This window comes from Pogona vitticeps, chromosome 3 (genome assembly GCF_051106095.1).
Source record: "Pogona vitticeps strain Pit_001003342236 chromosome 3, PviZW2.1, whole genome shotgun sequence".
Lineage (NCBI taxonomy): Eukaryota > Metazoa > Chordata > Lepidosauria > Squamata > Agamidae > Pogona > Pogona vitticeps.
Genome location: NC_135785.1, coordinates 2385598 through 2410555, shown reverse-complemented (window position 1 = coordinate 2410555; position 24958 = coordinate 2385598). Strand labels below are relative to the sequence as shown.

The following is a 24958-nucleotide window of genomic DNA, read 5'->3' as shown; positions in this document are numbered from 1 at the left end:
GAAGGAGAATCCTGCTAATTCACACTAATACCTTCCATTGAACCATCAGCCCTCCCGTCCTGAAGACAAAAACAGAGGTGGGAGTGAGGTGACGAGAAAAGGGTGATTGTGGTTCTCGCTACACAGTTTGCAAAATTCTGGGGTGGCCAAATGACAGAACGCCTGCACTGCACAAAAGAATTATTCATATCTCAGTTGTATTTAATCTATTTAAATTGATTTTTTTTAAAAAAAAAATCTTCACTTGGCCTTTCTCCTTAAAAAAGGACCCGAAGCAGCTTTCATCATTACAAGGCAATATTAAAGCTAACAACAGAGAGTCTACAATTGCTAAAAGGGGCCAAGCAAATACCGTACAAAACACAGAGGCAAAACACATTCGAAGCAATAAAAGGCACAGCAACCCATTAAAAAAACCCCACACACAGGCAGCCAATCAGTCAGGGTAAGCTTGCCTGAAGTAAAAGGGTTTTTCCTGCATGCAGAAGGACAAGTAAAGAGGCCGGGCCTCCAGTGGGAGGGAGTTCCAGAGTCTGGGAGCAGCCATAGAGAAGGACTTCTCCTGCCTCCAGACTGGACACACCTGTGAAGGTGCAGGAAAAGGTCTCAAGAAATCTTCTATTTTGGAAAACAGAAATGTTGGAATGGGGAGTGGGGGGGAGAGAGGTTGTGTGTTGAACTCTGAAAAAAAGGCACAAAGGCATCGTCCTCTCTCCGTGCGGGACAACACCCTGCAAAGCTAACAGGTGGCAAGCAGTTGCTCTGGGCGTCACCACCTGTTCCAGTGACAACCCCGGTGTGCAGACACCACGCCTCTCCTGGCCCGCACCTGGCTGGGAGGGAAGCGCCACCCCCATCCTCTCCCGGCTAGCCCTTCGCACTTCCTCATCAGCCCTCCCTGGCCAGACAGGTTGGTTTGGACAGGTAACCTGAGCTGTTGCCGCCGGGAGGAGTGAGGGGGTCAGGGCTGTGCGAAGAGCTTGGGGAGAACCTGCAGCAGCACACCTGGCACAGGTAAGGTCGGCATGGAACACTCCTCCTTGGGATGGTCTTGCATGGATTCCTCTGCGGAAGAGAAATGCACAACGTGGCAACGGGGTGCGGGGTGTGTGCGCGCGAGAGGAAGCAAACAGTCGCTGGAGAGAGCACGGTGGTCTTTATTCCCATTCTGGAACCGCTGTTTGCACAGGGATTTAGAGCCTGTGTTTTTCTTCCCTTCATAATGGCTGGATAGCTGGGTGGTTTTGGTCTCTGGCCCAAAGCAGGGGAGTTCACGTCCCCATTGCACCACCTGCAAGCAGAGCTGGCCTCGGGCCAGGCTGCACGTGGGTCCCAGGGCACCCCCCAGAAAGGGGAAACTGCTTCTGTACCTGGAGAACTCTGGAAAAGGGTTGCCCTAAGTCGGAATTGACTTGAGAGCCCACCCTCGCCCTAACCCTTTTGCAGCAATCCAGGGACGTAGATCAAGATGAGAGGTTCCTTCCGCAGGTTTGGTCCTTGCGATCTCCAGAGAAGGAAAACAGAGAGACAGCAACATGTTCTGTACTATGAAGTTAACACAAAACAGAAGCCACCCAAGGCCAGGCCCTCCCTGAAGCAAGAGCAAGAGAGTATTCGTTCCCCAGAGGTCTTCTTCAAACTTTATATGGAGTGAAACAGAAAAGGAAACTGGGCAGGGCAGGACAAGGGTTTTAAAAGGTATATGCAGAGATTATCGGCTTGGAACCAGCAGGACAGGTGGCCGGTTCCGGCAGGTTTAATTCGGTTGAGCTGTCTTGGAGGTAACCCAGGTTTTGTGTTGCTCTAGCCCGGTGAGGCTACGGCTGAGCCGGCCTGAAGGTGGGTCCTTTCTGCTCCACCGTTTCATCTTAAAACACAGCCCCCGGGTCTCATCCCTGTGCAAGGGTTTTAACCCCAAACAGGGATGTTTGGAATAAGGTCTTTAAAAACGGCTCCGTCCTAGAGGCTGAAATGGTTCCGGCAATGGGACTTGCTTTCATTCTGCACTCTGTTTCCAGATCATCTGCAGAGGATTCTACTTTTGGGGGGGGAATAAAACGCTACCTGGGTAGAGACTATTACCAGTTTTCCAATTCTTTCCAGAGAAAATTGTAGCTAGGGTGTTGGTTTTTATTTTTTTAAAAAGTCATCCAACACTTGCATGCCAATTGTGATCCACTCTGGGCTGTATCCTGAAGTGGTGTCATATTTGCTGCCAAAACTTTAAGAAAATTATGACCTGGGAAACCAAAGTGTGGACAAATGACCGCAAACAGACTCCTCTCGTTTGAGATCCTCCGGAAATACTTTCTCTCCCCCCACCTGCTGACAGAACAGTTTTGATTGCCTTTCTTACTGTCATGACAAGGTGGCCTCATCCAGGCTGGCGTCTTATGGCGCATGTTGCTTTCTTCACTACACACATACTAGCAACCAAAGAAACAGATCAACAGCAATAAACAACCAGCCATCAACAAACAAAAATAGACAGCGACATATTCTGAACTCACTCAGAGGAGAGGCTGGGCTCCCTTTGTACTTCAAAAGCTGTACGGCATGATTGGTTAGTGCTGTATAATCACTCCATCCCACAAAAGTTCCTCCCAGTCACTCAAACTACAGAACGCATGCAAGGTTATAGATGAAACTCTAACATCCCATCCCCTGCCACTTCCTCCCAAATCCTGGTTCCTAAGGGCCAGATCTTTCATCAACAATGACAAAATGGGCTGTGGGTGACAGGCAGAAAATGGGGAGGCTTTTATGGCCAACGTCTGGGTTCCAGTAGCAGCAGCAGCACCAGCACCAGCAGCTCTGGAGTCTTTAAGTTATGGAAACAGACAAGGGTGCCTCTGAGCATATCTAGACCGTATCTTCTGAAGGCACAAGAAAGACCCCAAAATTTGGCAGCTGCCAGACTGGTAGGAGAGCCGTTGGGTCCAAAGCCCAAAACCTGAAGCACAGACTACAAAAGTGAGACTCAGGGGGGCCAGGCCTGAGACCTGGCAACCCTACAGGGTGTTGTTGTTCTTTAGTTGTTCAGTTGTGTCCGACTCTTCGTGACCCCAGAGACTATAGCGCGCCAGGCCCTCCCATGTTCCACTGCCTCCCAGAGTTGGGTCAAATTCATGTTGGTAGGGTAGCATCAATGACACTGTCCATCCATCTTGTCCTCTGTCGTCCCCTTCTCCTCCTATTCTCCTAAAACAATATATTTTTCATACGTTTTTCATACTCCGCCTTGAGACTCCTTACATATATTAGTGCACCCAAGACTGGCCTCATCTAAGTAGTCATTTCCTACTAACACCTTCATGTTGAATTAATGAGCTTTCATGCCTAGAGTTGATGGCCTTGAGATATGTCTTATATCCAGGAGATGCAGAGAAGCAGGGCCGTACCTTACTTCTTGAGCTGGTGCCCTAACCACTTGACAGACCTACAATGCTGGGTGGAGATGAGATTTTTAAAAAGAGAAGAAACTTATACACCCAACTGGCAGTAGAGCATACATGTACTGAAATTAGAATCTGGAGCCATGGCTTCCGGGAAAAAAAAAAAAACAAGCCCCAGAACAGGGGATTCTCGGATCTGCAATAGCATCTAGCTTTGGGTAAACGATTACCAGATTCGATGTGAACGTCCTACAGTAGAGAGCATGCCAGCAAAAGCAGCCATCCTGAGACACCAGCCTGGGAAATTACAACTCCCAGATTCCTTCTGCATCAACCCAGTTCACCTGGGCTGGAAAGGTGAGGGCTGCCGGATTCAGCCTTCTTATACCTCTCCTTTGGCCCACCCCCTTCCTCCTCCTCCAATCAGGACTCCAAAGGGGTGGGGCTGTGACTCAGGCTCAACCCTGATCCCCCGTGGCCACCCCCACCTATCTGCAGGACGCATGATGGAGGGGTGAAGAATAAACTCCAGAAAATCTAGGTCCTTGTCCTATAAAAGGAATAAAAGGCCAGGTGGTCCAAGGTCAACATTTCAGGTTCAGGGCATCTTGTCCTTCTCGATTCGAATCCACCTCCCCTTCTTTTTCCCCCCAAAGGAGGCCAGCTGCCTCCTTAAGAAGCCTGTCCTGCCAAATTCTAGCAATATCTCGTACATTGGGCATTAGCTAATGGGAGCAAGAAGCTGCTTCTCCTTCCGCCGTAGGCAATATTGGAAATTGTTTCGCTTGCAGGGTCCCGGCGGGTGCCAGGAGAACCCACGAGCGGAGGTCAGGGTGACATTGCAGCAGCCGTCCTGCGGAGCCCTGCCAGGAGGCGATGCACATTTCTCCCAGAAGTGTATGATCCTTATTTGCTGAAATTGAACTGCATAAGAATGCAGGCAACGGGTGGGTGGGTGAGAACTGTGTGGTTTTGTGAAGCCCGCAACACACTGAGGACTGGCAAACAACCTAGAGCGAGATCCGAATTCAAGGCACCCAGTCGGCTAGGCTGCACTGTTCCCATTACGGAGCTGCATTTTTAAGAGGCCTTCAGGAACGTGTGTTTGGGGAGCATTGGGTGGGCATCTTTTTTCAATTCACAAAGTAATTCAAAAGCAGCGTTTCGAGGAGACAGGAGGTTTGCTTTTCCCCCCACCATCAGTTTCCGCTCCAAGGCTCCATTACAGGGAATGGGGAAGATTTTGGGGTGCTCCTGAGCAGGGACACTGGTCCTTGCATCCGTGAGGAGAGAGGATGATGGGCCCTTCCTGTCGAAAAGGTGCAGCTTCAGCAGGCAAGCGCTGGTGCGGAAGCTCAAAGGTGGAACTGACAGCACAACTCAAGAGAAGCCCTGAGAAGAATAAATGAAACGATAATGATAATGAAATGAAATCAAAGCAGAAGCATCCCTTTTTGCAGGAGGGGGAGCTACAACTCCCAGAATTCCCAGTCAGGTTGGCTGATTGTAGGGTTGTGAGTGATGGCTTACAAGCTTTATTTTTTTTAAGATGAAAACCACAGTTAGCTAAAAAGAACAATGTGATGCATATACCTGGCCCACTGCAGAACCATTACAATTAAGCAAAAGGCATTGGAAACAATTGAAATCAACAAAGGACGTCATTGAAACAACCCCACAGGGAAGGCTAAATTGAAAGCGTGGACATGCGTGCAAGGATGGGCCAGGCGAGGGTTCGAAGAGATGCCAGAAAAAAGCAACAGAGAGGGAGGGAGGTGAGGCACAGAGGAGAAGGGAACCAAAACGGGTTATGTGGGGCAGCCCCCAAATGAGGATGTGATGGGAGGCCAAGAGGCAAGACGGCACAACTGGCCTGTGCCAACATATCCAGCCAGTTCCTCTTTCTCTTCAAGGCTTCCAGAATGTCTGGTAGTGGAAATGACCAGGATTTTCGGACGGTTGAAACAGAAAAGGAGATGTACAAGAAGGACAGAGGGAAACTGGACTCGGAAGGCGCTGCAGAGCCCGAGCCTGTGGCCCTTCCACCCTCTGCCTCAAAGCGCATTCTCTACCCGCAGCCTCACGTGGACCCTTATGATTCAAGGAGATATTTTGTCACAAGGGTGAGTGGCATTCCCTGCCGTGGCTGCCCAGGGTGGGTTCATGGGGTGCAGAAGTAGAGAAGGGCACAGAGAGAAGGGCCCCCCCTCTCGTGTCTGGGGTGGATTTGCTGAGTCTGCCCTTTGGAGAGACTTGTCCCTTTGATCGCTTGGGACTACTGGAAGCCATCAGGTGGGAAAGAGTTAGAGGAGCGAGCCTCACTGGAGTTCACTGGGGGCATCCCCTTCTCCCCTCCCTGGTTATTGGAAGAGTACGTGGCACCTCTGAAAATAAGTCATGTCCAAACTTTTACCCTAAGAAATCAGAAAGGTGGCATTTTTAGAGGAACGCATGGGGAAAGTTATAAGTGACATCCTAGGTCTAGCCAAGGTGGAGATGCACAGGGCCATGGCCCGTGGCCTCTGCTCTGGAGATTAGTATGGGAAGAAGCATCTGCTCTTCTTCAGAGTTAACCAACTTCAGCTGAAGAAAGAGCATCAGGTAAAGCGTTAATTAGGAAGTCCAAGGAGTCCACTCTGTCCCTCGAGATGTTCTTCTCCATGTAAAGACATACATTTTAGGATCCAAGTTATTTGAATACTGTTTTTGTCTTTATATTTTGTAAGCCGCCCAGAGGGGATTCCCGAATCTAGATGGGTGGGGTAAAAATGGAACAAATAAATAAATAAATAAATCTTCATTGCAAGCTGAGAAAAGCTTTTTGCCTGTATATACCCTGTTTCCCTGAAAATAAGACCTAACCTGAAAATAAGCCCTAGTAGGATTCTTCAGGATGCTCGTAATATATGAGCCCTACCCCAAAAATAATCCCCAGTTCAATGAAACCCCATCCTCCACCCTTGTGCAGCAACCAGAAGATGAGGACAGGACTGTCTTTGAATCAACATAGATGGCTGTACATGAAAAAAAAATCAAACATCCCCTGAAAATAAGCCTTAATGCATTTTTGGAGCAAAAATTAATATAAGAACCGGTCTTATTTTGAGGGAAGCACAGTATTCCTCTTACTTGTTTATTTTGTTTATTTAAGGCTGGAGCATTCGATCAAGCCATGGATGACCTGAAGGCCCATGTGGTTGTGAGCATGGGAGAAACAGCCCACAGCTTCTGGCTGATGACAGAGTGAGTATTTGCCGTGGGTGATGTCGTTTCTGGATATTTACCCTCACCGGGCCCTGCTGTTGACACCTGGCTCATTTTCCTCTCCTGACCCCAACGGTGCCAGCTAAGCAGGCTTTCCCCACTTTGACCAGGACCAGCCATCTGTCAACCCCATGGCCTTCATCTCTGCCACGTTGTCACATTCCCGGGGGATTCAGCAGGCAAAAATCCAATAAGCCAGTCCAAGGTCAGAAGTCCTGGAGATACAAAACAGATGCCAAATTGTCAAAGCCAAAACACAAACCGTAGTCCGAAATCTAAAAGCCAAGGGTCAAGAGAGCAAGTTTCAAGACAAAGCAGGAGCATGGGCGCGAGCCAGGGAATTGACTTGTTGCTTCCACAAGCTTCCAAGCCTCTGGGCACAAATTATATAGCAGCAACAATCATCTAATTCCTAGAAACATTCCATCCTGTTAAAACTCTGGGCTGGTCGACCTGATGTTCCTGTGAGAAGCATTCATGCAAGCCTCAGACCTTCATGTTGTGAGTCTCTGCCGAAGCTTATCTCTCACTCTGGCTAGTGAGGGAGGAGAATCTGGCGGTGATTCAGCTGTCTGTGATTCTACTTGCCCAACATTTTCCTCAGCTGTAATTAACCCCTCAGATTCCAGGCCTTCTTCAGCAGAACTCGTGATACATGTCTTTGACCAACTGCATCCTGGCTCATGCTGCGAGTAGGGTGGAGTGGGGAATCATTTCTGGACCGCTATGTCCAGCCCTGCACCTCGCCCCGCCAAGCCACTGAGCAAAGCAGCCATGCAGAATGGAGGACTTTGGGAAGTGTGGTCCAAAAATGCAACTTGGCTGCTGCTGTAAAATGGATGAATTGGTGTTTTTTTGAAAGTAACTGATCACATGCCTGCCATTATGAAACATTGCACTTTCTATTTTTTGTTTGATTGGTTTGTTGGTTGTCTTGTGATGGTTCGAAACTTGTGTTTACTTATTCTTTGCTTTTGGTTTGTTAACTGCCCAGAAGAGTGTATTGCTCTAATGGGCTGATAAGTAAGTAAGTAATGCAAAGCCCAGTCTGAATCATTCTGGCTCGTTTTGGCCCCCAATGCAGATGTTGTTGATTTCCCCCCTCAGCCACTTTCAGGCTGTAACAATTCAAATGATGTTTCCCCCTTTTGATCTGTTGTTTCTTTCTCTCAAAAGAACGGTGGGGTGGTGGGAATGTGACTGAAAGATGGGCATTATTCTGGTAACATACTAAACTGGTTGTGATGTTTTGAAATGCAGAAAAACACGCCCACCCACTACCTTTCTCATCAGTCATCCTGACACATTTATTTATTGTTTTAAACAAACCCCTGAGTTTAATGCTTTTGTTGTTTAGTCATTAAGTCGTGTCCGACTCTTCATGACCCCATGGACCAGAGCACGCCAGGCCCTCTTGTCTTCCACTGCCTCCCGGACTTGTGTGAAATTCATGTTGGTTGCTTCGCAGACACTGTCCAGCCATCTCACCCTCGGTCGTCCCCTTCTCCTCTTGCCATCACACTTTCCCAACATCAGGGTCTTTTCCAGGGAGTCTTTTCTTCTCGTGAGATGGCCAAAGTACTGGAGCCTCAGCTTCAGGATCTGTCCTTCCAGTGAGCACTCAGGGTTGATTTCCTTTAGAATTGATAGGTTTGTTCTCCTTGCAGTCCAGGGGACTCTCAAGAGCCTCCTCCAGCACCACAATTCAAAAGCATCAATTCTTTGGTGGTCAGCCTTCTTTAGGGTTCAGCTCTCACTTCCATACATGGCTACTAGAAAAACCATAGCTTTGACTATGCGGACTTTTTTTGGCAAGGTGATGTCTCGGTTTTTAAGATAATGTCAAGGTTTGTCATCACTTTCCTCCCAAGAAGCAGACGTCTTTTAATTTCGTGGCGGCTGTCACCCTCTGCAGGGATCATGGAGCCCAAGAAAGTAAACTCTGTCACTGCCTCCAGATCTTCCCCTTCTATTTGCCAGGAGGTGATTGGACCAGTGGCCATGATCTGAATTTTTTACAATGTTTTTTACAATGAACGGTAAAAAGGGATCAGCAGAGGGTGGGATCAAAGCAAAGGGGGGCTGTGGTTTGCAGTGCAGATCAAACCATCTCTGATTGAAGGGCCAAGTGCGGACACTGTACCAGAACAATCCATAGTATGTATGTGGTCACCTAATCTAAACAGAAGCATAAAACCTGCAGCAAAGCCAAACGACTCCGATATGGCTTGCCAGTGTATCCTGGCAGTCCCCTCCTGGCCAACACTGGGTGTGCCAATCGAAATGCCTATGGCTGAGTGTGTTGTGTGAGCCCTGGGGAGGGCTCTGAACAGTTTCACTGGGGGAAAAAAACAGGGTGCCTTTCACCGGCCGCCATCACAGCCCACGGCCATGCTTCTTCAGGTGTAAATGACATCATCCTTTTTGCAAAAGCTTATGCCAGATAAAACTTGTTAGCCTCTAAGGAGGCAGAAGATGCTTTGCTGTTTTTCCTCTAAGACGAATATGGCCACACACAGAGGAAATCTCTCATTTATTTATTTATTTTGCTACCACTCCCAGAATCACAGGCATGCTGGTTGAGGGTATGTCGGTCTTATTTTAATTAATTAATTAATTAATTAATTAATTAAATTTATACCCATGTCTACTCTGAGTGGCTCACCATAAAAATAGAATCTGTGTGGTCTGTGTGCACAAGCCAAAAATGGCTCATTTTGAAAACTCTGCTGTTGGGTCCCTGCATTTGCATTCTTCATATTTTTGTTGGGTGTTATTTATTTATTTATTTATTTATTTATTTATTTATTTATTTATTTATTTATTTATTTATTTCCTCCCTCTTTTCTTCCACAACAAGGCAGGCCCAACGGGATCTCTCGTTTAGGAGGTGTGCTTCTGAAAACGTGGGCTATAAGCCATGGAAGCTGATGCCAAATAAAATTTGCTAGTCTTCCAGGTACTACAAGACATTTGCTTGGTTTTGCTGAAAATATGAACACTTGTTTCAAAAAATGAATAAATAAAAGCTTCCAAAATCCAAGCACGATCTGCACGGATCCAGGAATAACTTTTTCATGCTCAAGTTCCATTGCATTCACCTCTTTCTTGAAGGTTTCCCAGATACTGCACACTTTTAGTTCTGTTCTGACTAATTCTTGTTAGGTTCCTATATGTTCATGTCGGATGGGCATCAAGGTCTTTGACACATGCCACATCAGTCTTTTTCTTCTTGTTTTTAAATAAAATGCATAAAACAGGGTAGAAGTTGGTGGAAATGTTGAGAGCATCAAGCGCTGAGTACATGCAATTGAGGACTGTTTTCCATGATGTCTTCAAGGCTATGAAGGGATCAAGGTGACCTACACAGGCCTGTAAACACAGGTCCACCTACTCAATATTCTATGGAGCTTGCAAAAGTTGTGGTTTTGGTGATGATGATGATCACCGAATTACAAAGTTCGAAGGGGCCTCTAAGGCCATCCGGTCTAATTGCCTGCTCAAGGCAGGAACCCAAATCAAAGCAGGTCTGACAGAGGGTGGTCCAGTTTTTCTAGAACACCTCAAGCGTTGAAATGCTCATCACCTCCTGAAGTCATGGATTCCACTCTCGTACTGCTCTAACAGTTAAGAAGTTTTTCCTGACCTTCAACCTAAATCTGGCTTCCTGTAGCTGGAGCCATGGTTGTGTGTCCTGCACTCAGGGATGATCGAGAACAGATCCTGCCCTTTCTCTGTAGGGCAGCCTTTCAAGTCTTTGAAAAATGCTATCTTATCTCCCCTCTGGCTTCATTTCTCAAGGCTAAACATGCCCAGTTCTTTCTGTCTTTCCTCTTCTAAAATAAAGACCCTGAATGCGAAAAACCTATCTGTAAAACTTTGCATTTATCCCTGTTAAATCCCCTGAGGAGTATGTGCTGGCTAGAGGTTCTGGGGGTTGCAATCTGGTCTCTCCCCTTCCTCCTCCTTTGATTTAGTAGCAGATCTCCAAGTCCTGGAATGGAGAGCCATATTTTCCCTCCCCGCTGTCCAAGATCCTTTAAGCTCAGTGGTTCTTCTGCCACCTCTGGCCCTCCAGATCTTTTGAGCTCCGGCTCCCTTTGGGCTGTGCTGTCGGATGGAGCTTCTGGAAGCGGAGGTGGGAAGCCTCTGTTTGAGCCACAAGACAAACGCATCCTAAACTTTTGGTTTGACAGCCCTCTTCTTACCTCTTTCCAGGATTGATCACTGGAACAATGAGAAGGAACGTGTTTTGGTGATCACAGACTCGGCCCTCCTGATCTGCAAATATGACTTTATCATGCTGAAGTGCCTGCAACTCCAGAAGGTCCCCCTGAATTACATCGACCGCATCGTCCGGGGCTCCTTCACCTTTCCTGAGAGGTCGTTAGACAGGTAAAGGACTCTTGCTTACAGTGGCCTGTTTCTTGTCATGGATTGTAATGGTTGGTTACAAAAAAAATGGAACCTCCCTATCTCAGGGCAGTGTACCCTCGCATGGTATGTGTTTGGCTGCCAGCCACAGCGTCTAAGAGGCTTCCAGACACCCAAGGCTGGAAAGAAACTGAATTCTGCATTAGACAGCGATGGATCTGAGCTAGTGGTGCCTCCCATCTGAGGGCTAGAGATGAGGAACCTTTTACAATAGACCGTGAGAGCAAGAAAGGACGATCCCCTCCCCTGGATTAAGCGAATGGCCCTCCGTAGCTGTGGAGGATACAGGCGGCCTTCGGAGTTCCAGCAAACTGAGAAGGGTGGGTGGGTGGGGGCAGCTGGTCCATGAAAAAAACACTCCTGTATGTAGGGACTGAAGCTCACGAGAGAAGCCTGGCCTACCTCTTAGGGCTGATGTTGGCATCAAACGGGGTAAAAAATATCTGAGAAATCCCACAAGATATCCTGTGGCCTTTCTTGGGTGAAGAAGACCCCACAGAAAGAAATCTGGTGAGGAGAAAAAGAGGGATTCTCTTCCCCTCTCTTGGTTTCTAGCCCTGAGTGAGGGGCTGTGAGGTGCACATGACTGGCGCACCAGGTCTCCGCATGGCTGTTTTTACTGGGGCTTCCTTAGACCCACTCATCTCTGTCTGCCGGAGAGAAATGGTGCAAAGGGGATAATGGCTGATAGATGCATTTGATGGATTGATTTTTCCCTACTGCCTCTGTAGAGACAATCAGTAGTTGGAAAAGTTACTCTTTTTTTGAACAACCGCTCCACCCAGTTAGCATGCAAGATGAGAGAGTTTGAGAGTGGTATTCCAAAAAAAAAAAAAAGAAAAAGGATTTTCCGAGTTCTGGTTACATCTGCCACTTCCTAGGGTTGGTTTTTGAGACACCGACTTAACTAAGGAAGGCAGGCGAATGTCCCACTGTAGCACAGGTGTCGGCAACTGGCGGCCCACGAGCCAAGTCCCCAGGTTTTGAAACCTTTGTCAAGCGGTCCCAGAGGGAAAAAAGGGTTGCAGGTACTGGCTGTGAGAACGGGGTTGGGACCTTTGGGGGGGGGGGCTTACCTAGGATGATAGCCTTCATCCTACGCCCTTTTTTGAGCAGCCCGTCCCCCCCCCGGCAAGGCCCGGCGGCATGGGCGGCTTTTTTGGTACAGTTTTATAAACAGGGAACCACTCCTCCAAGAGTCGCTCCCAAAGTTTTCTGGCTTCACAGTTACATCTTTGGCAGTAATTATATCCTGTTCGAGGAATCGCAAAGCTTGTTTTTAAAAAATATATATCTGAAAAGACTGTCATCGTCAGAAGACAAGCTCCTTAAGAAAATAATGGCTCTTATGAATGGCGGCTTGTGACTTTGGCGCCTGCACGTCTGAACGCCTCTTGCATTCCAGACCCTGGCGAGCTTTCCATAGGTTGGTTGCCAACACCCAAGACCTTGTGCTTTTACCCTCCTCTCCCCCCCGCTTGACACTGCATTTTGTTTTATGCCTTCGGCTGCCAACGTTTCCACAGGCACATGTCCCCTTTCCAGGAAGGGTTCTCCAGACATTTACGCAATGTCCCCCATGAGGGATATGGTGCCCTTTGAAGGAGGCCGGTCCTTGGTCCACTGGGCCCAACATTGCCAGCTCTGACAGGCAGCAACCGTGTTTCAGAGATTTAAAGGTTCCCCTTGACATTGAGTCCAGTCGTGTCAGACTCTAGGGCATGGTGCTCATCCCCGTCTCCAAACCCTAGAGCCGGCGTTTGTCCGAAGACCGTTTCCGTGGTCACGTGGCCAGCGAGACTAGACACGAAACACCGTGACCTTCCCACCAAGGTGGTACCTATTCATCTATTCACATTTTTACATGCTTTTGAACCGCTAGGTTGGCGGGAGCTGGGACAAGCGACGGGAGCTCCCTCTGTCGTGTGGATTCGATCTTATGATTGCTGGACTTCTGACCCTGCAGCACAGAGGCTTCTGCGGTTTAACCTGCAGCGCCACCACGTCCCTCCAGAGTTTTAGACCATCTTAATTCCTGGCCTTGTCCAGAGAGCCTTGCCATTATTTTACTTGGTGGTCTCCCACCCTAGTTGCTTTCTCATGTTCCATCAAGTTACCTCCGACTTACCATGACCCTAAGAATTAATTAACATCTGTGCTCAGTTCTTACAAAATCAAGCAAGTGGCTTCATTTATAGAGTCAATCTATCGCACATTTGGCCTCCCTCTTTTCCTGCTGCCTTCAGCTTTTCCTAGCGTTTTTGGCTTGTCTCATGAGTTTCTGTTCTCATGATATGCCCAAAGGACAAGAATCTCCTCCATCCAAATGCTTGGAAATAGTGTGTTAATTTGAATTCACTAAAATCGAATTCACTGTAAAATTCTCTCTCTCTCTCTTTCTCCCCCTCTCTCTTTCTGGCTTAATGAAGATAGTAAATGGCAGCACTTTAGTTTTGACTGAATGTAATGCTTTTGGTGTACCCTGGTAACCCATTTAAAGTGTGGGGGAATCTCAGATTATGGAAGGCAGCTTAGAAGCCAAATATGAGCTGACAGTGTGATGTGGCTGCAAAAAAGGCCAATGTTATTTTAGGTTGCATTAACAGAAGTACTGTATAGTTTCCAAATCCCGCGAGGTGCTAGTCCCCCTCTATTCAGCCCTGGTTAGGCCTCATCTAAGAGTCCTGTGTCCACTTCTGGACACCAGATTTCAAGAAGGATGCCGACAAACTGGAATAAGTGCAGAGGAGGGCAAGAAGGATGATCAGGGGGCTAGAAACCAAAAACTGAAAGAACTTGGCATATTTAGCTTAGAGAAAAGAAGACAGAGGGGAGATAGGAGAGCACTTTTCAAATCCTTGAATGGCTGTCCTACAGATGAGGGGCAGGATCTGTTCTTGATCATTCCAGAGTGCAGGGCATGCAACAATGGACTCAAGTAACAGGAACCCAAATTTCCCTTAAATATCAGGAAAAACTTCCTAACTGTTAGAGCAGTATGACAATAGGACCTATGACTTGGACAGATGGTGAGTGCTTCAACATTCAAGAGAGAATTAAGACAACCCTCTGTCAGACCTGCTTTGATCTGGATTCCTGCCTTGAGCAAGAGGTTGGACTGGATGGCCTTAAAGGCCCCCTTCGACACCACCGTGCCACGATTCTATGATTCTAACCATTGAAGGGGGACTTTCGCTTGACCGCGGTGGAAGACAGCGGAGAGCCAGAGGTGGCAAATGTGGATTCTAGCCCTGCGCATCTCCCGCCAGATCAGGCTGGCATGTTGACTCTCCTCAGTTCATGACCAGGCTTGATTCTCAAGAACTGAGGCCAAGACGAGGGGTTATTGTGGTTCTGTTGTGTGAGGGAAAGAAAAGCATCCTGTCCACGCAGAGAAAGGAACCTTTTCATCTGGCACGCATGCCAAGAACTGAATGCCATGGAGATTAGTTTTTTTCAAACACGTTCTTTCATCAGGAAGAGGACCTCAAACTGACCCCATTCTACCTGGCAATGGGTTTCGAAATAGGTGTGTGCCATCAAGCCAATTCTGACTCACAGTGACCCTTACCAGGACTTTCCAGGTAGAGAATCCTAAGAAGTGGTTTATTCACCCCTTCTGCTGGGCCACGTCCTGGGACTCCTGTGCAGCTGGCCCAAGGCTACCCAGGCTGGCTCTTTCTCCCTGGAGGTCCATTGGGGGGAATCGAACTCCCAACTTTTGGCTCCACAGCCAGAAAGCTAAAGGACTGAGCTATCCAGCCAGCTTAAATTCAATTTAATCATGTACGGTCAGGTCAATTCTGATTTACGGTGGCCCTTTTCAGGGTCTTCCAGGTACAGAGTGCTTAGAGGTTCTGCTAGGACTGTGCAGTTTGCCCAAGGCCTCCCAGGCTGGCTCTTTCTCCCAGGAGACATGGCGGGGAATCGAATTCTCAACCTCTGGCTCTGCAGCCAGAAACCTAAACCCTAAATCTTCAAAACAAGGTTCAAAATAGAAGCTTTTAAAACCTTTTTTCAGTGGATACCTGACAACGTAGGACTTTCAGGGACAGCTTTTAGCTACAAAAGACAAGTCTTGAGGTCCCTTCCTAGTTGATCCTTCTAGGCTGTTCAGCTCCTACTTTAGTCAAGAGTTGAACTAAGTGGTCCTCATTGTCTCTTTGGGCCCCTGGGACTCTTAGATCTGGCTTTCGGCATGAGCCGAAGGACCAACCGCAGGTGGGGTTGGGATCCATCTACCCATGGATTCCAAATTGGGAACATCTATCTGTTAGAGCAGCGGCCCCCAACGTTGACTCCCCAAAGGCCCTTGGACAACAACTCCCAGAATCGCTTGCCAGCACAGCTCATGGTGAAGGCTTCTGGGAGTTTTAGTCCAAGAACATCTGGGGACCCGAGGTTGGGAACCGCTGTTTTGGAACATTCATCGAGCATCATGGCTACCTTTTTGTCTCCTAACTCATTCAGTAGAGATGGTGGATCTACTGAATTGATGCTTTTGAACTGTGGTGCTGGAGGAGGCTCTTGAGAGTCCCCTGGACTGCAAGGAGAACAAACCCGTCCATTCTGAAGGAAATCAACCCTGAGTGCTCACCAGAAGGACAGATCCTGAAGCTGAGGCTCCAAGACTTTGTCCATCTCATGAGGAGAGAAGACTCCCTGGAATAGACCCTGATGTTGGGAAAGTGTGAGGGCAGGAGGAGAAGGGGACGACGGAGGATGAGATGGCTGGACAGGGTCACCGAAGCGACCAACATGAATTTGACCCAACTGGGAGGCAGTGGAAGACAGGAGGGCCTGGTGTGCTCTGGTCCATGGGGTCACGAAGAGTCAGACATGACTAAACAACTAAACAGAGATGGTGGATGAGTTGTTTCAGGGGGATTTTGGAAGATATAATCCCAGATATAACATTTTTATTCATTGGTTGACCACCCTTCTAGTACATTGTGTGGTGTACAACAATTTAAGTATACATTATACAATGATACAGACAACAGTCTAGCCCAGCCATAAATCATAAGCTCTCCAAGTACCTGCAGTTTCTGTTTACTCTTGTTTACTGGAACAAGCTCGATAGCACATCCATGCGCACACACTACTCTTTCTCCATCTCCTTCCATGGCATGGGAATTGGGACTCAGACCCAAAGATGTGCCTGTATCCCTGGTCTAGGGATGATTACCCCCCCCTGCAAAAGAGGTGGAAATGCTCCAGCACGTGCACGGGTCATCTGCGTCCTGTGCCGCGGGGGAGGGGTGTAGGTGTGCCCTCTTGGCAAAGGACCACCTTAGCTGCCAGGAGTGCATCCGTAGGTTTGCGGCAGAAGGAGTTCCATGTTAAAAAGGAAATCTGGAGAGACTTATTTATTTATTTATTTATTTATTTATTTATTTATTTATTTATTTATTTATTTATTTATTTATTTATTTATTTATTTAATTTATATGCCGCCCACTCTACCCAAAGGTCTCTGGGCGGCTTACAACAATTATTGTTGAAAGCTTACAAGTGGGGAGGGGGGGAAGCTGAGCACCACCACCTGTGATTTCACAGATGAAGCAAAGGGTGTTCTCCAGAAGGGGGATCATGGCCTCGGCCATCAGCTCACCATGTTTAGATCTCGGCTGATGCAAGACAGCTTTCCCGACGACTCCCCAGCTGCATTTCTCCCTGTCGGGCAGCAGGTGGCGTCCTCCCTCTGCCGACGGTTTGGATGGATGTCCGGAGAGGGAACTCACAGGAGGGCAGTTGTTCTCCTGGGTTGATGAGGTACCTGCTGGGCAGCCGATGCCACCCACCTCCCCTTGGTTTGTCCTTGAGGATTGCATGACTCCGAATATTTTGCCCAGAGAGACAGACAGAGAGAGACAGAGAGAGACCTACACATTTGAAACCCGGGTGGCATGTGCTGGCGGAGAGCCTTCTGCATCTTGGAAGCAAAGGAGGATTCTTCACCCAGTCGCCACCGGAGGCATCTCGTCCGGGCAGTCCGAGCATCCACCTGCTGGCTCCATTTTCACCCCCTGGAAGATGAGAGTTCTGAGGGAAAGGGAGGGGTCTTACAGGGCCCATGGCTTCTTGGAAAGGGCTAATAATCTGGGAAGCCACCCTAAAGAACCAGGAACGGGGTGCAGCTGAGTGACTAAGGGCATGCTTTAGGGGCCCAGTTTCCTGCACTGGATTTCCTGTTAAAAGAAACCCAGGGAACACTCTCGGCTGCAAGATCTTAGGCGTTTGTTGCCCAGTGTTAGACCTGAGTTGGGGCAAGCAAATTTTATTTTCCAAATGTAGCTCTCAGAATCCTGCGGCCACAACGCTGCTGACCGTGCTGTCTGGGGGATTATGGGTGTTGCTGTTCAAAATAATAAAAATTTCTAATCCTTGAGACAGACAGGTCAACGATCCTGCTAGCATCCCCAACCGGACAATCTTACACTGATGAGCAACTGGGTATTTAGATTCATTGGCGGGAGGTGTGCAACCTCTAGGATCCTAATGACCATCCTCTGTGTATGTGTGTGTGGCGATCCGGGCAGACCTTTGTGTCTGAGCAATCGGACTTGCGGAAGCCGGCGTTTACTTCCCGAAGACCAATCTCAAGACAGAGCAACCTCATCTGCAAACAGTTGGGAGAGAAGCTAAGGTGTATCTAAACGACTTTTTGAATTTCTTTCACCTGTACTTGTGGGATAAGAAGTGGGGAATTCCCCAGGGGAAAGGACAATTCTCCCACATTTACTCTGAGGTAGGACTCGCCCACAGTTGTGGTGATAACTCAGATTTGTTCTTTCCCCCCCGATAAGAATATTCAACGTCTCTCGTAACAATTTCTCTTGACTTTTTCCTTCAGGGGCTGGAATTTTCATGGGAGGAAATTTGTGAACAGTAGGAAACAGGATTTTTAAAAAATTGTTTGGATGACACATCTTAAATTTTTCCATGTCTTCTGTCTGACAGACCTTCTAGAGACCAAAATGTGGCTCGCCTGGGAGAAGGTTGGCCTAGCTCCACCCAAGCTTCCAGTTCAGAAAGAAAGCTCCCAGCTAGCACTGGGGCAGGAACAGGAAGCTTGGGTGAAACTAGGCCTAGCTAGGTCTCAGAGCGTTTGAAAGTAGACCTTCTTCCCAGGCAAGCCACACTTAGGTGTCCGTACGGTGCCAGGTAGAACTCCCAGAAAGGAGAATTATGGGATTTGTAGTCCAAAACGTCTGAAACTTCCATGCCTAATGAAATGGTCTCACTCTCTTGACAATCATGCAGCTTTCAGCGTTTTAAGTTACTCCTTCCTCTGATCACTCCCTGTCTGTAATGTGCAACTGGATCGAAACACACACACGTGCACTGGAACATTTCTCCATCGCTTGTCTCCAACATGCTTCTGCTGCCTCTCTTAACTTTCTGTTAACCCTGACAGCCTGTGAAGTTTGCCAGGGACATTTTAGGAGCGTGCAAAGGTTGATGTCCGGAAGTGCCTTTGTGGATGGGAAGTGAGAGATTGACCTTGATGGCTTCTGGCTCCTCTCCAGCATTTTATGATGATTCAAGGATCTGTTCGTCTTCCATTAGGAGGCAAACTGGGACGTTTTGGGGGCCAACCGTCTCATTGAAAGCATGTTCGGTCTTGACGGGTCCATTTGATTGCCATGCGTAAGCCAAGGAACACCGGGGCCGCTGCTCTGACACTGGAAGAGAAAATATGTCTGGAAGCCAAGTGCATGGCTTGGTGTGGGTCTCTCCCCCCCCACACACACCCCGACTGAAAATTAACAAACAACGTGCAAACCGAGATTTGAAAGGATGATATCGTTCAATCCCCCACCCAGCCCCATTGCCTGTTCCAGAGAGAGCCTGAGTCATGCCGATTACTTAGGGTGTGCTTTCTGTTCCCTCCGGCCATCAGGTGGTTCCTTCCCACCAGCCCAGCCCAGGCAGAGGGAGAGAAGGCGGGCGGGATGGGGGGGGGGGGAGAAACGGAGAAGTCTGTCCGACAGATTCTCTCTCTCAATTTCTCTGTTTGTTTTGTTTTGTTTTGTTTTGTTATACTGTCTGTCTGGCCAACTCTGGGGGGGGGGAGTTTACAACAAAACACGGGACAACAAAAAACAAAACAAAACAAGAAATAATAAATTACCAAAACAGCACCATCTATTAAAATGCATTTATTTATTTATTTATTTTATTTTATTTATATCCCGCCTATCTAGTCTAGATGCAAAAACATTCCATGCACATTGTGGGCAACACAGGCTCACATATACACCAACCAGCAGGAGAAGGCATTGCTTTTACCAGCTGGGCTGGTGGAGAAAATGCTGCTACTTTTTAATATCTATCTATCTATCGATCGATCGATCGATCGATCGATCGATCGATCGATCGATCGATCGATCGATCCATCCATCCATCCATCCATCCATCCATCCATCCATCCATCCATCCATCTGCCTGCCTGCCTATTTATTTATTTATCTGTTTGTTTGTTTGTTTATTAAATCAGTTAAGGATCTGGCATCTTTTTTTCCAACCATACAGGGCTTACAAAAGACACCCGCATTAAGTGTGGCAGAGTTGCCTCTTTTAAGGACGCTTCCTGTGTGTCCCTGTTGCACCTCTGAGCCCAGGCAGGCTGTCGATCTCTCTCTCACACACACACAAGCACTCCCCAGCTCCAAGGGGTCTCCTCTGATCAGGAGCTGTGGGGTCTTTCTTAGTCCCAGGAGAGGACATGTTCTTTACACTCAGATAATGAACTATTTGGCCGGGGGGGGGGGGGCTTTTCCAAGCAATGCAAAAGGTTCTCTACCTCTAAGGCCTTCTCTTACAGGCCTGTATGTTCCTTTTGCTTTATTGTGAAATATAGAAAACTCATGTCTGGAAACGCAAGTCCCTTTATGTAGTTCAGACTTCCCCTTCCTCTTGGTGCAGTGGTTAAACTGCAGTTCTGCAGTCAAGACTCTGCTCACAAACAAGTTCAGGTAGCTGGCTCCAGGTTGACTCAGACTTTCATCCTTCAGAGGTCCGTAAAATGAGTGCCCAGCTTGTGGGGGTGGGTGGGGTGGGCAACGTGTAGCCTGCATAATTAAATTGTAAATCCCCCACAGAGAATGCTTTAAGTGCTATGGGGTGGTATATAAGCACGCTTCACTTTGCCTTTCCTCTAGATGGGGGGGGGGGGGTTACCACCCCGTCATCCATGGCCAGCATGACCACTGTGCCATACTGCCTTGGACTGCAGGAATGTTCATGCGACACATCAAGAGGACAGCAGGGAACTGGCATGGTTACGAAACAACAGATGTTGCCTTGGCAAATCTCAGTATAATTCTCCTTCCCTGTAATGGGCAAGATAAGTGAACTTCTCTGTCATCGCTCTCCCCAGCAATTTCCCTAATTATTGAATGGAAAGGGTGGCACCCCTCCAGGTCGTCTGTTGCCGTAGCAAAGGTTTGCAAACAGATGTCAAGAAACACCTCGGATGGAGGACCTGGGGGACCAGAGAGCTTAGGAGGTAGCTCCCAGCGCCGTCTGTGGGTTCAGACGCCAGCGTGTCTTTTCAGACCCAAGATGTTCTTCGTAGAACCAGCTGTCGGAACAGACCCGGACCAATCGCCCGGCTCAGGGAAAGGCAGCTCGTTTTGCTAACGGATGCTGATACTGCATCAGATGGGTCTCCTTTAACCCTCATCCTTCAGGACTTTTGGGGTTTTAAAACTTCTGGAATAATTAATCCATTGGGTCCCTTCCAGCTCTGCAGTCCTGGCATTCTTTGATGTGCCCGGAGTGTGGTAACAAAGTCCAAAGGGGTATTTTACTCTCTCTTGAAATGGCTTTTAATTTCTGTTAATATTTGCTGGGTGCGTGTTTTGTATCACAGGCTAACATTTTGCAGCATCCCCACCCCACCCCACCCCCAGGGTGCAACCAGTTTCGTTAAACCGACTTCAAAAAAAAAACCTCTGATGCATGTACTGATTCATTTTCATAGCGCAACCCTGCCTTCAGACTAGATGGACCCTCCTCTGAGGGGAGATGCCTTACATGGAGGACTGTATTCCCTAAAAGGGGATGCCCTGGGTTACTGGGGTGCATATAGTCTCATTGCTCCTTTTTCACCAAGAGTAGACAGGTATGAGAAAGCAGGCTGGAGAATACAGTATAGCCTGTGATTGCAGATGAGTTCTCAGGAAATAGGCTTTGCCAGTGTGAAGCCGAGGAGGAGGAGGAGAGGAGGATTATGGAGGGGAAATTAGATCCACCCGGGATATTTTGGACTTGTCAGTCCCCAAGGCTTCATTAAATTTGGGTTTGTCTCTTCAAATGTGTGAATAACATCTTACTAAGTTGCTAATAAAGCTTTCCCTTAATTTCGCTCTTTGATTCTGCGATAGTGCTTACGCAGCCTTGTAAACTGGTCCCCCAAAGCACTGTAATTTATGATTCTTTTCTGGCTGCCTCACTTGGCCGGCGTCACCTCTGCTACATCTCACAAAGCCATAACGTTGCAGGAAGACAGAACCCACGAAGAAGCCAAAAAAGGGGAGGGCAGGCAAAGGAAGGAAGAGGGCAGGTATAACGAATCTTCTTTTTAACCCCAGGAAACAGGAAACACAACCAAGAGATGCCCAGCCTGCAGTCATGAGCGTGTTTTGCTGCTTCATATGCCCAGTTCTGAAGACAAGCCATTAATTAATGATTTCTGGGTTAGGATTACATTTCAGATATAATGGCCAGAATCCTGTTGGGGGTTTATGCTGTAAACGTAAACCACCCCTAGTTGAGTTTCTGTTTGCATCCCTAGCCATGTGCCAAGCAGTGCCATAGATTCATGACCAGGAATGCAAATAGAAAGTCACTAATTAGCAGCAATTTACAGTTTACAGCATTATATTTACACAGGCGTAAGTCCTCAACAGGATTCTGGCCAATATGGCAGAGGATGCATCCATTTACCAGCAGCATCTCTCTGCCCCCTTTCTCTATGTACACCATCTCTTTGAGAATCCTGATTCCAGAATGATGGAACATCTTCACCAGATATTGAATATGTAACTCCAAACTTCACTTTGATGCATCACCCCTATGCAGACATGGGTTACCAGTTCTCAAGGCCAGGAATCTGGAGAGTGGGTTTTTCTTTCAGCATTTGATGTATTCCATGTAGGAATGATTTCACATCTTGCTTATTTGTTTGTGTTATTTCTGCCTTTCCTCTTGCTTCTAATGAGAAGCGACCTGGAAGATGGTGCCGTCGAAGCTTCTGTTGTTACTCTTTGCTTTAGGATTCAGTTACAATCCTGTTGCACTTTACCGCTCGCAGAAGGGAAGTTGCATAAACCAGTTTTCACCATTTCCTGGCTGCCTTTCACACATCTGGGCTGCAGCTGAGGATGCAGCCAGAATCACAGCTCACAACACTTGCATGATGGCCATCCTACAGTCATGTGAATGTAACAGGATTGTGACCTTTGAGGTTCCTTGTTAATTTTAATATTTTCTTTGTCGCCTATCTGTTTTGTGTTTTATCTTGAGGACTCTTCTGGGAGAGAAAGGGGTTGTGACGCCTTATTAATCAACAATGGCATTCGCCAATTACCAGAGGACAGGTCCTGGGGCTGTCAGGTTGGCTGGAGGGAGATCTCCAGTGCGCAAATTTTGCAGAGAGAATTGGGTGCGAAAGTGGCATTCCACATGTCTTTTTCGGTGGGGACGAAGAGATTAGAAACGAATGGCATAGGTTCCCGTGTTCAGGCCGACAACTGTGTCCCTTGCCTCACTGTCAAAGGTGTGGAGCTGGTTGTGTTGGCCTCTGGTGTGCCTTTTGGACCTGCGGTTCGAGGACTTTGTCTGTTGCGGGTTGGTTGGTTTCCAGATCAAGATCAGGAATGAACCTGGCTGAGCTTTTCGGGAAAGCTTTGGGCAAGGGCCAGGTGAGGCGGTGGAGCCCACGAAGGCAGCACCTGCCTTTTTGGGGGGCGGCGGGTTTGGAACCACTTGAGGCCAGAGAGAGAGAGAGAGAGAGAGAGAGAGAGAGAGAGAGAGAGAGAGAGAGAGAGAGAGAGAGAGAGAGAGAGAGAGGTACAGTCAACATGTTCAGAAAAGCAAACAAATCTCTTTCTGTCTGACTCAGTGCCAGCATCTCTGTGGCCTGACCTATCATTATGGAAGAGAAACGTTTTGCCCGGTGTCACGTCTCTGCTCCTGCTCCCTGTCCTCGGAGGTGCCAATTTCCCCATTTCTTTGTCTCTCCGGAGGGAAAACAAGGCCAGGGGACAGGACGGCTTGTGTTTGCTTCATGGAGAGGAGAGAGCCCCAGCTCACCCTCTCCACCGCCATTGTCTCTCCTGTTTGCTCTCCCTTTCTCTCCGGTGCGCTGCCACACCCGGCCTCCGGAGCAAGAATGAGTGTCTAGCTTTTCCTTGTGAATGTCGGCGTGCCGCCTCCGGCTACAGTTTTAATTCTCCTTCTGAGGTTTGAGAGGAGGAGGAGGAGGGATGAAAGGAGACAAAGAGAAGAGAAGCCACAAATGCCCTTCCCTGATTCAGAAAACAGCTCCTTGGTGGGAGTGCAGAATACCCGCATGAAGTGCTGAATTGAAGGATGAATGTGTTACTTGGAGAAGGAAGGGTCCCTGCGGAGAGAAAAAGCAGAAAATAAGAAATGTGGCCTTGGTGACCTTATTAATCTGCACTTTCATTAGAGGCAGATTAATCTCTCAGTTCCGTGTTTCCCTATATTCCATTTTTTTAAAGACAGAAAAGCCAACCAGCAAACCAACCAACCCAAACCAGGGCTCTTTTTGTGGCCTTTGGAGCAAATTTGTAACTTCCAAAAGGTTTTCGGGAATGAGATTTGCACCGACAAAATTCACCAAGAGGGTTATGCCCAGGTTGTCCCTATCCGCCAGACGGGTGTTAAAGATGACTTCAAGTTCTTCCCCCTGCCTGATGTGATTTACAAATTTTGGGGTGGAAAAGCAACCCATCAATATTCTTACTCAGGATTAGTAGTAGTATTTTGAGACTGCAGAACTGAAAGGGACCCTAGGGGTGATTTGAGTCCAGCCCTTCACAAGGAGGCCCCACTGGGGAATCGAACCCCCAACCTCTGGCAGACCTCAACCTCTGAGCTCTCCTGCCAGCTAATAACAGTCTTAGAACGGCAGAGCTGGAAAGGAAACCTGTCGAGCCCACCCCCTGTCAAGGAGGCCCCAGTAGGGGATCGAACCCCCAATTTCTGGCTCTACAGCTAACTAGCAGTTTATGGAGCAAAGTTTTTTTGAACTGCAAGCTAGAGAGCTATTACTCAACCCAGTCTCAAAAACGGTTTCCAGATTCTGGTCTCGGAGAAACAACCGCTGAATCCATGTTGGAGAGTGAGGCCAAATTAGCTCTGCCTCTTCCATCTCCAAGTTCTCTTTTCCTCTCATCCATACAACATTTCTTTTACCCCAGATAAACCTTACAGGGAGCTGGCTGGATAGCTCAGTGGTTTAGGTATCTGGCTGTGGAGCCAGAGGTTGGGAGTTCGATTCCCCCAATGGGCCTCCTAGGAGTAGAGCCAGCCTGGGTGGCCTTGGGCCAGCTGCACAGGAGTCCCAGGGATCCCTCCCAGAAGAAGGGAAGGAGAAACCACTTCTGAGTATCCTCTACCTGGAAAATCTTGGAAAGGGTCACCATCAATCAGAATTGGCTTGAAGGCATATGATGATGATTCCCCAGGAAGCATGACGTGGGGTCAGTTTAGAATCTGTTTGATTCCAGATCAATGCACATCTTTCTACCAAGGCAGTTAAATCTGTACAATCCCCCGATTTGCGGCAAATCCCAGAATCCCACAACGAACATTATGATCCTATCGCT

At 48.0% G+C, this 24958-nt stretch overlaps 1 protein-coding gene across 1 annotated transcript in view; it reads left to right on the top strand.

Annotated features, from left to right (window-relative positions):
- The first annotated feature begins 824 nt into the window (after positions 1–824).
- Positions 825–24958, top strand: part of TPRG1 (tumor protein p63 regulated 1) — a 41272-nt gene continuing 17138 nt past the window's right edge. The window contains exons 1-4 of the mRNA XM_072996368.2: positions 825–1014; positions 5309–5518; positions 6547–6638; positions 10878–11054. Of these exons, the coding sequence (XP_072852469.2) occupies positions 5318–5518; positions 6547–6638; positions 10878–11054 (470 nt within the window). The 5' untranslated portion in view covers positions 825–1014; positions 5309–5317. The remainder of the gene's footprint in view (positions 1015–5308; positions 5519–6546; positions 6639–10877; positions 11055–24958) is intronic.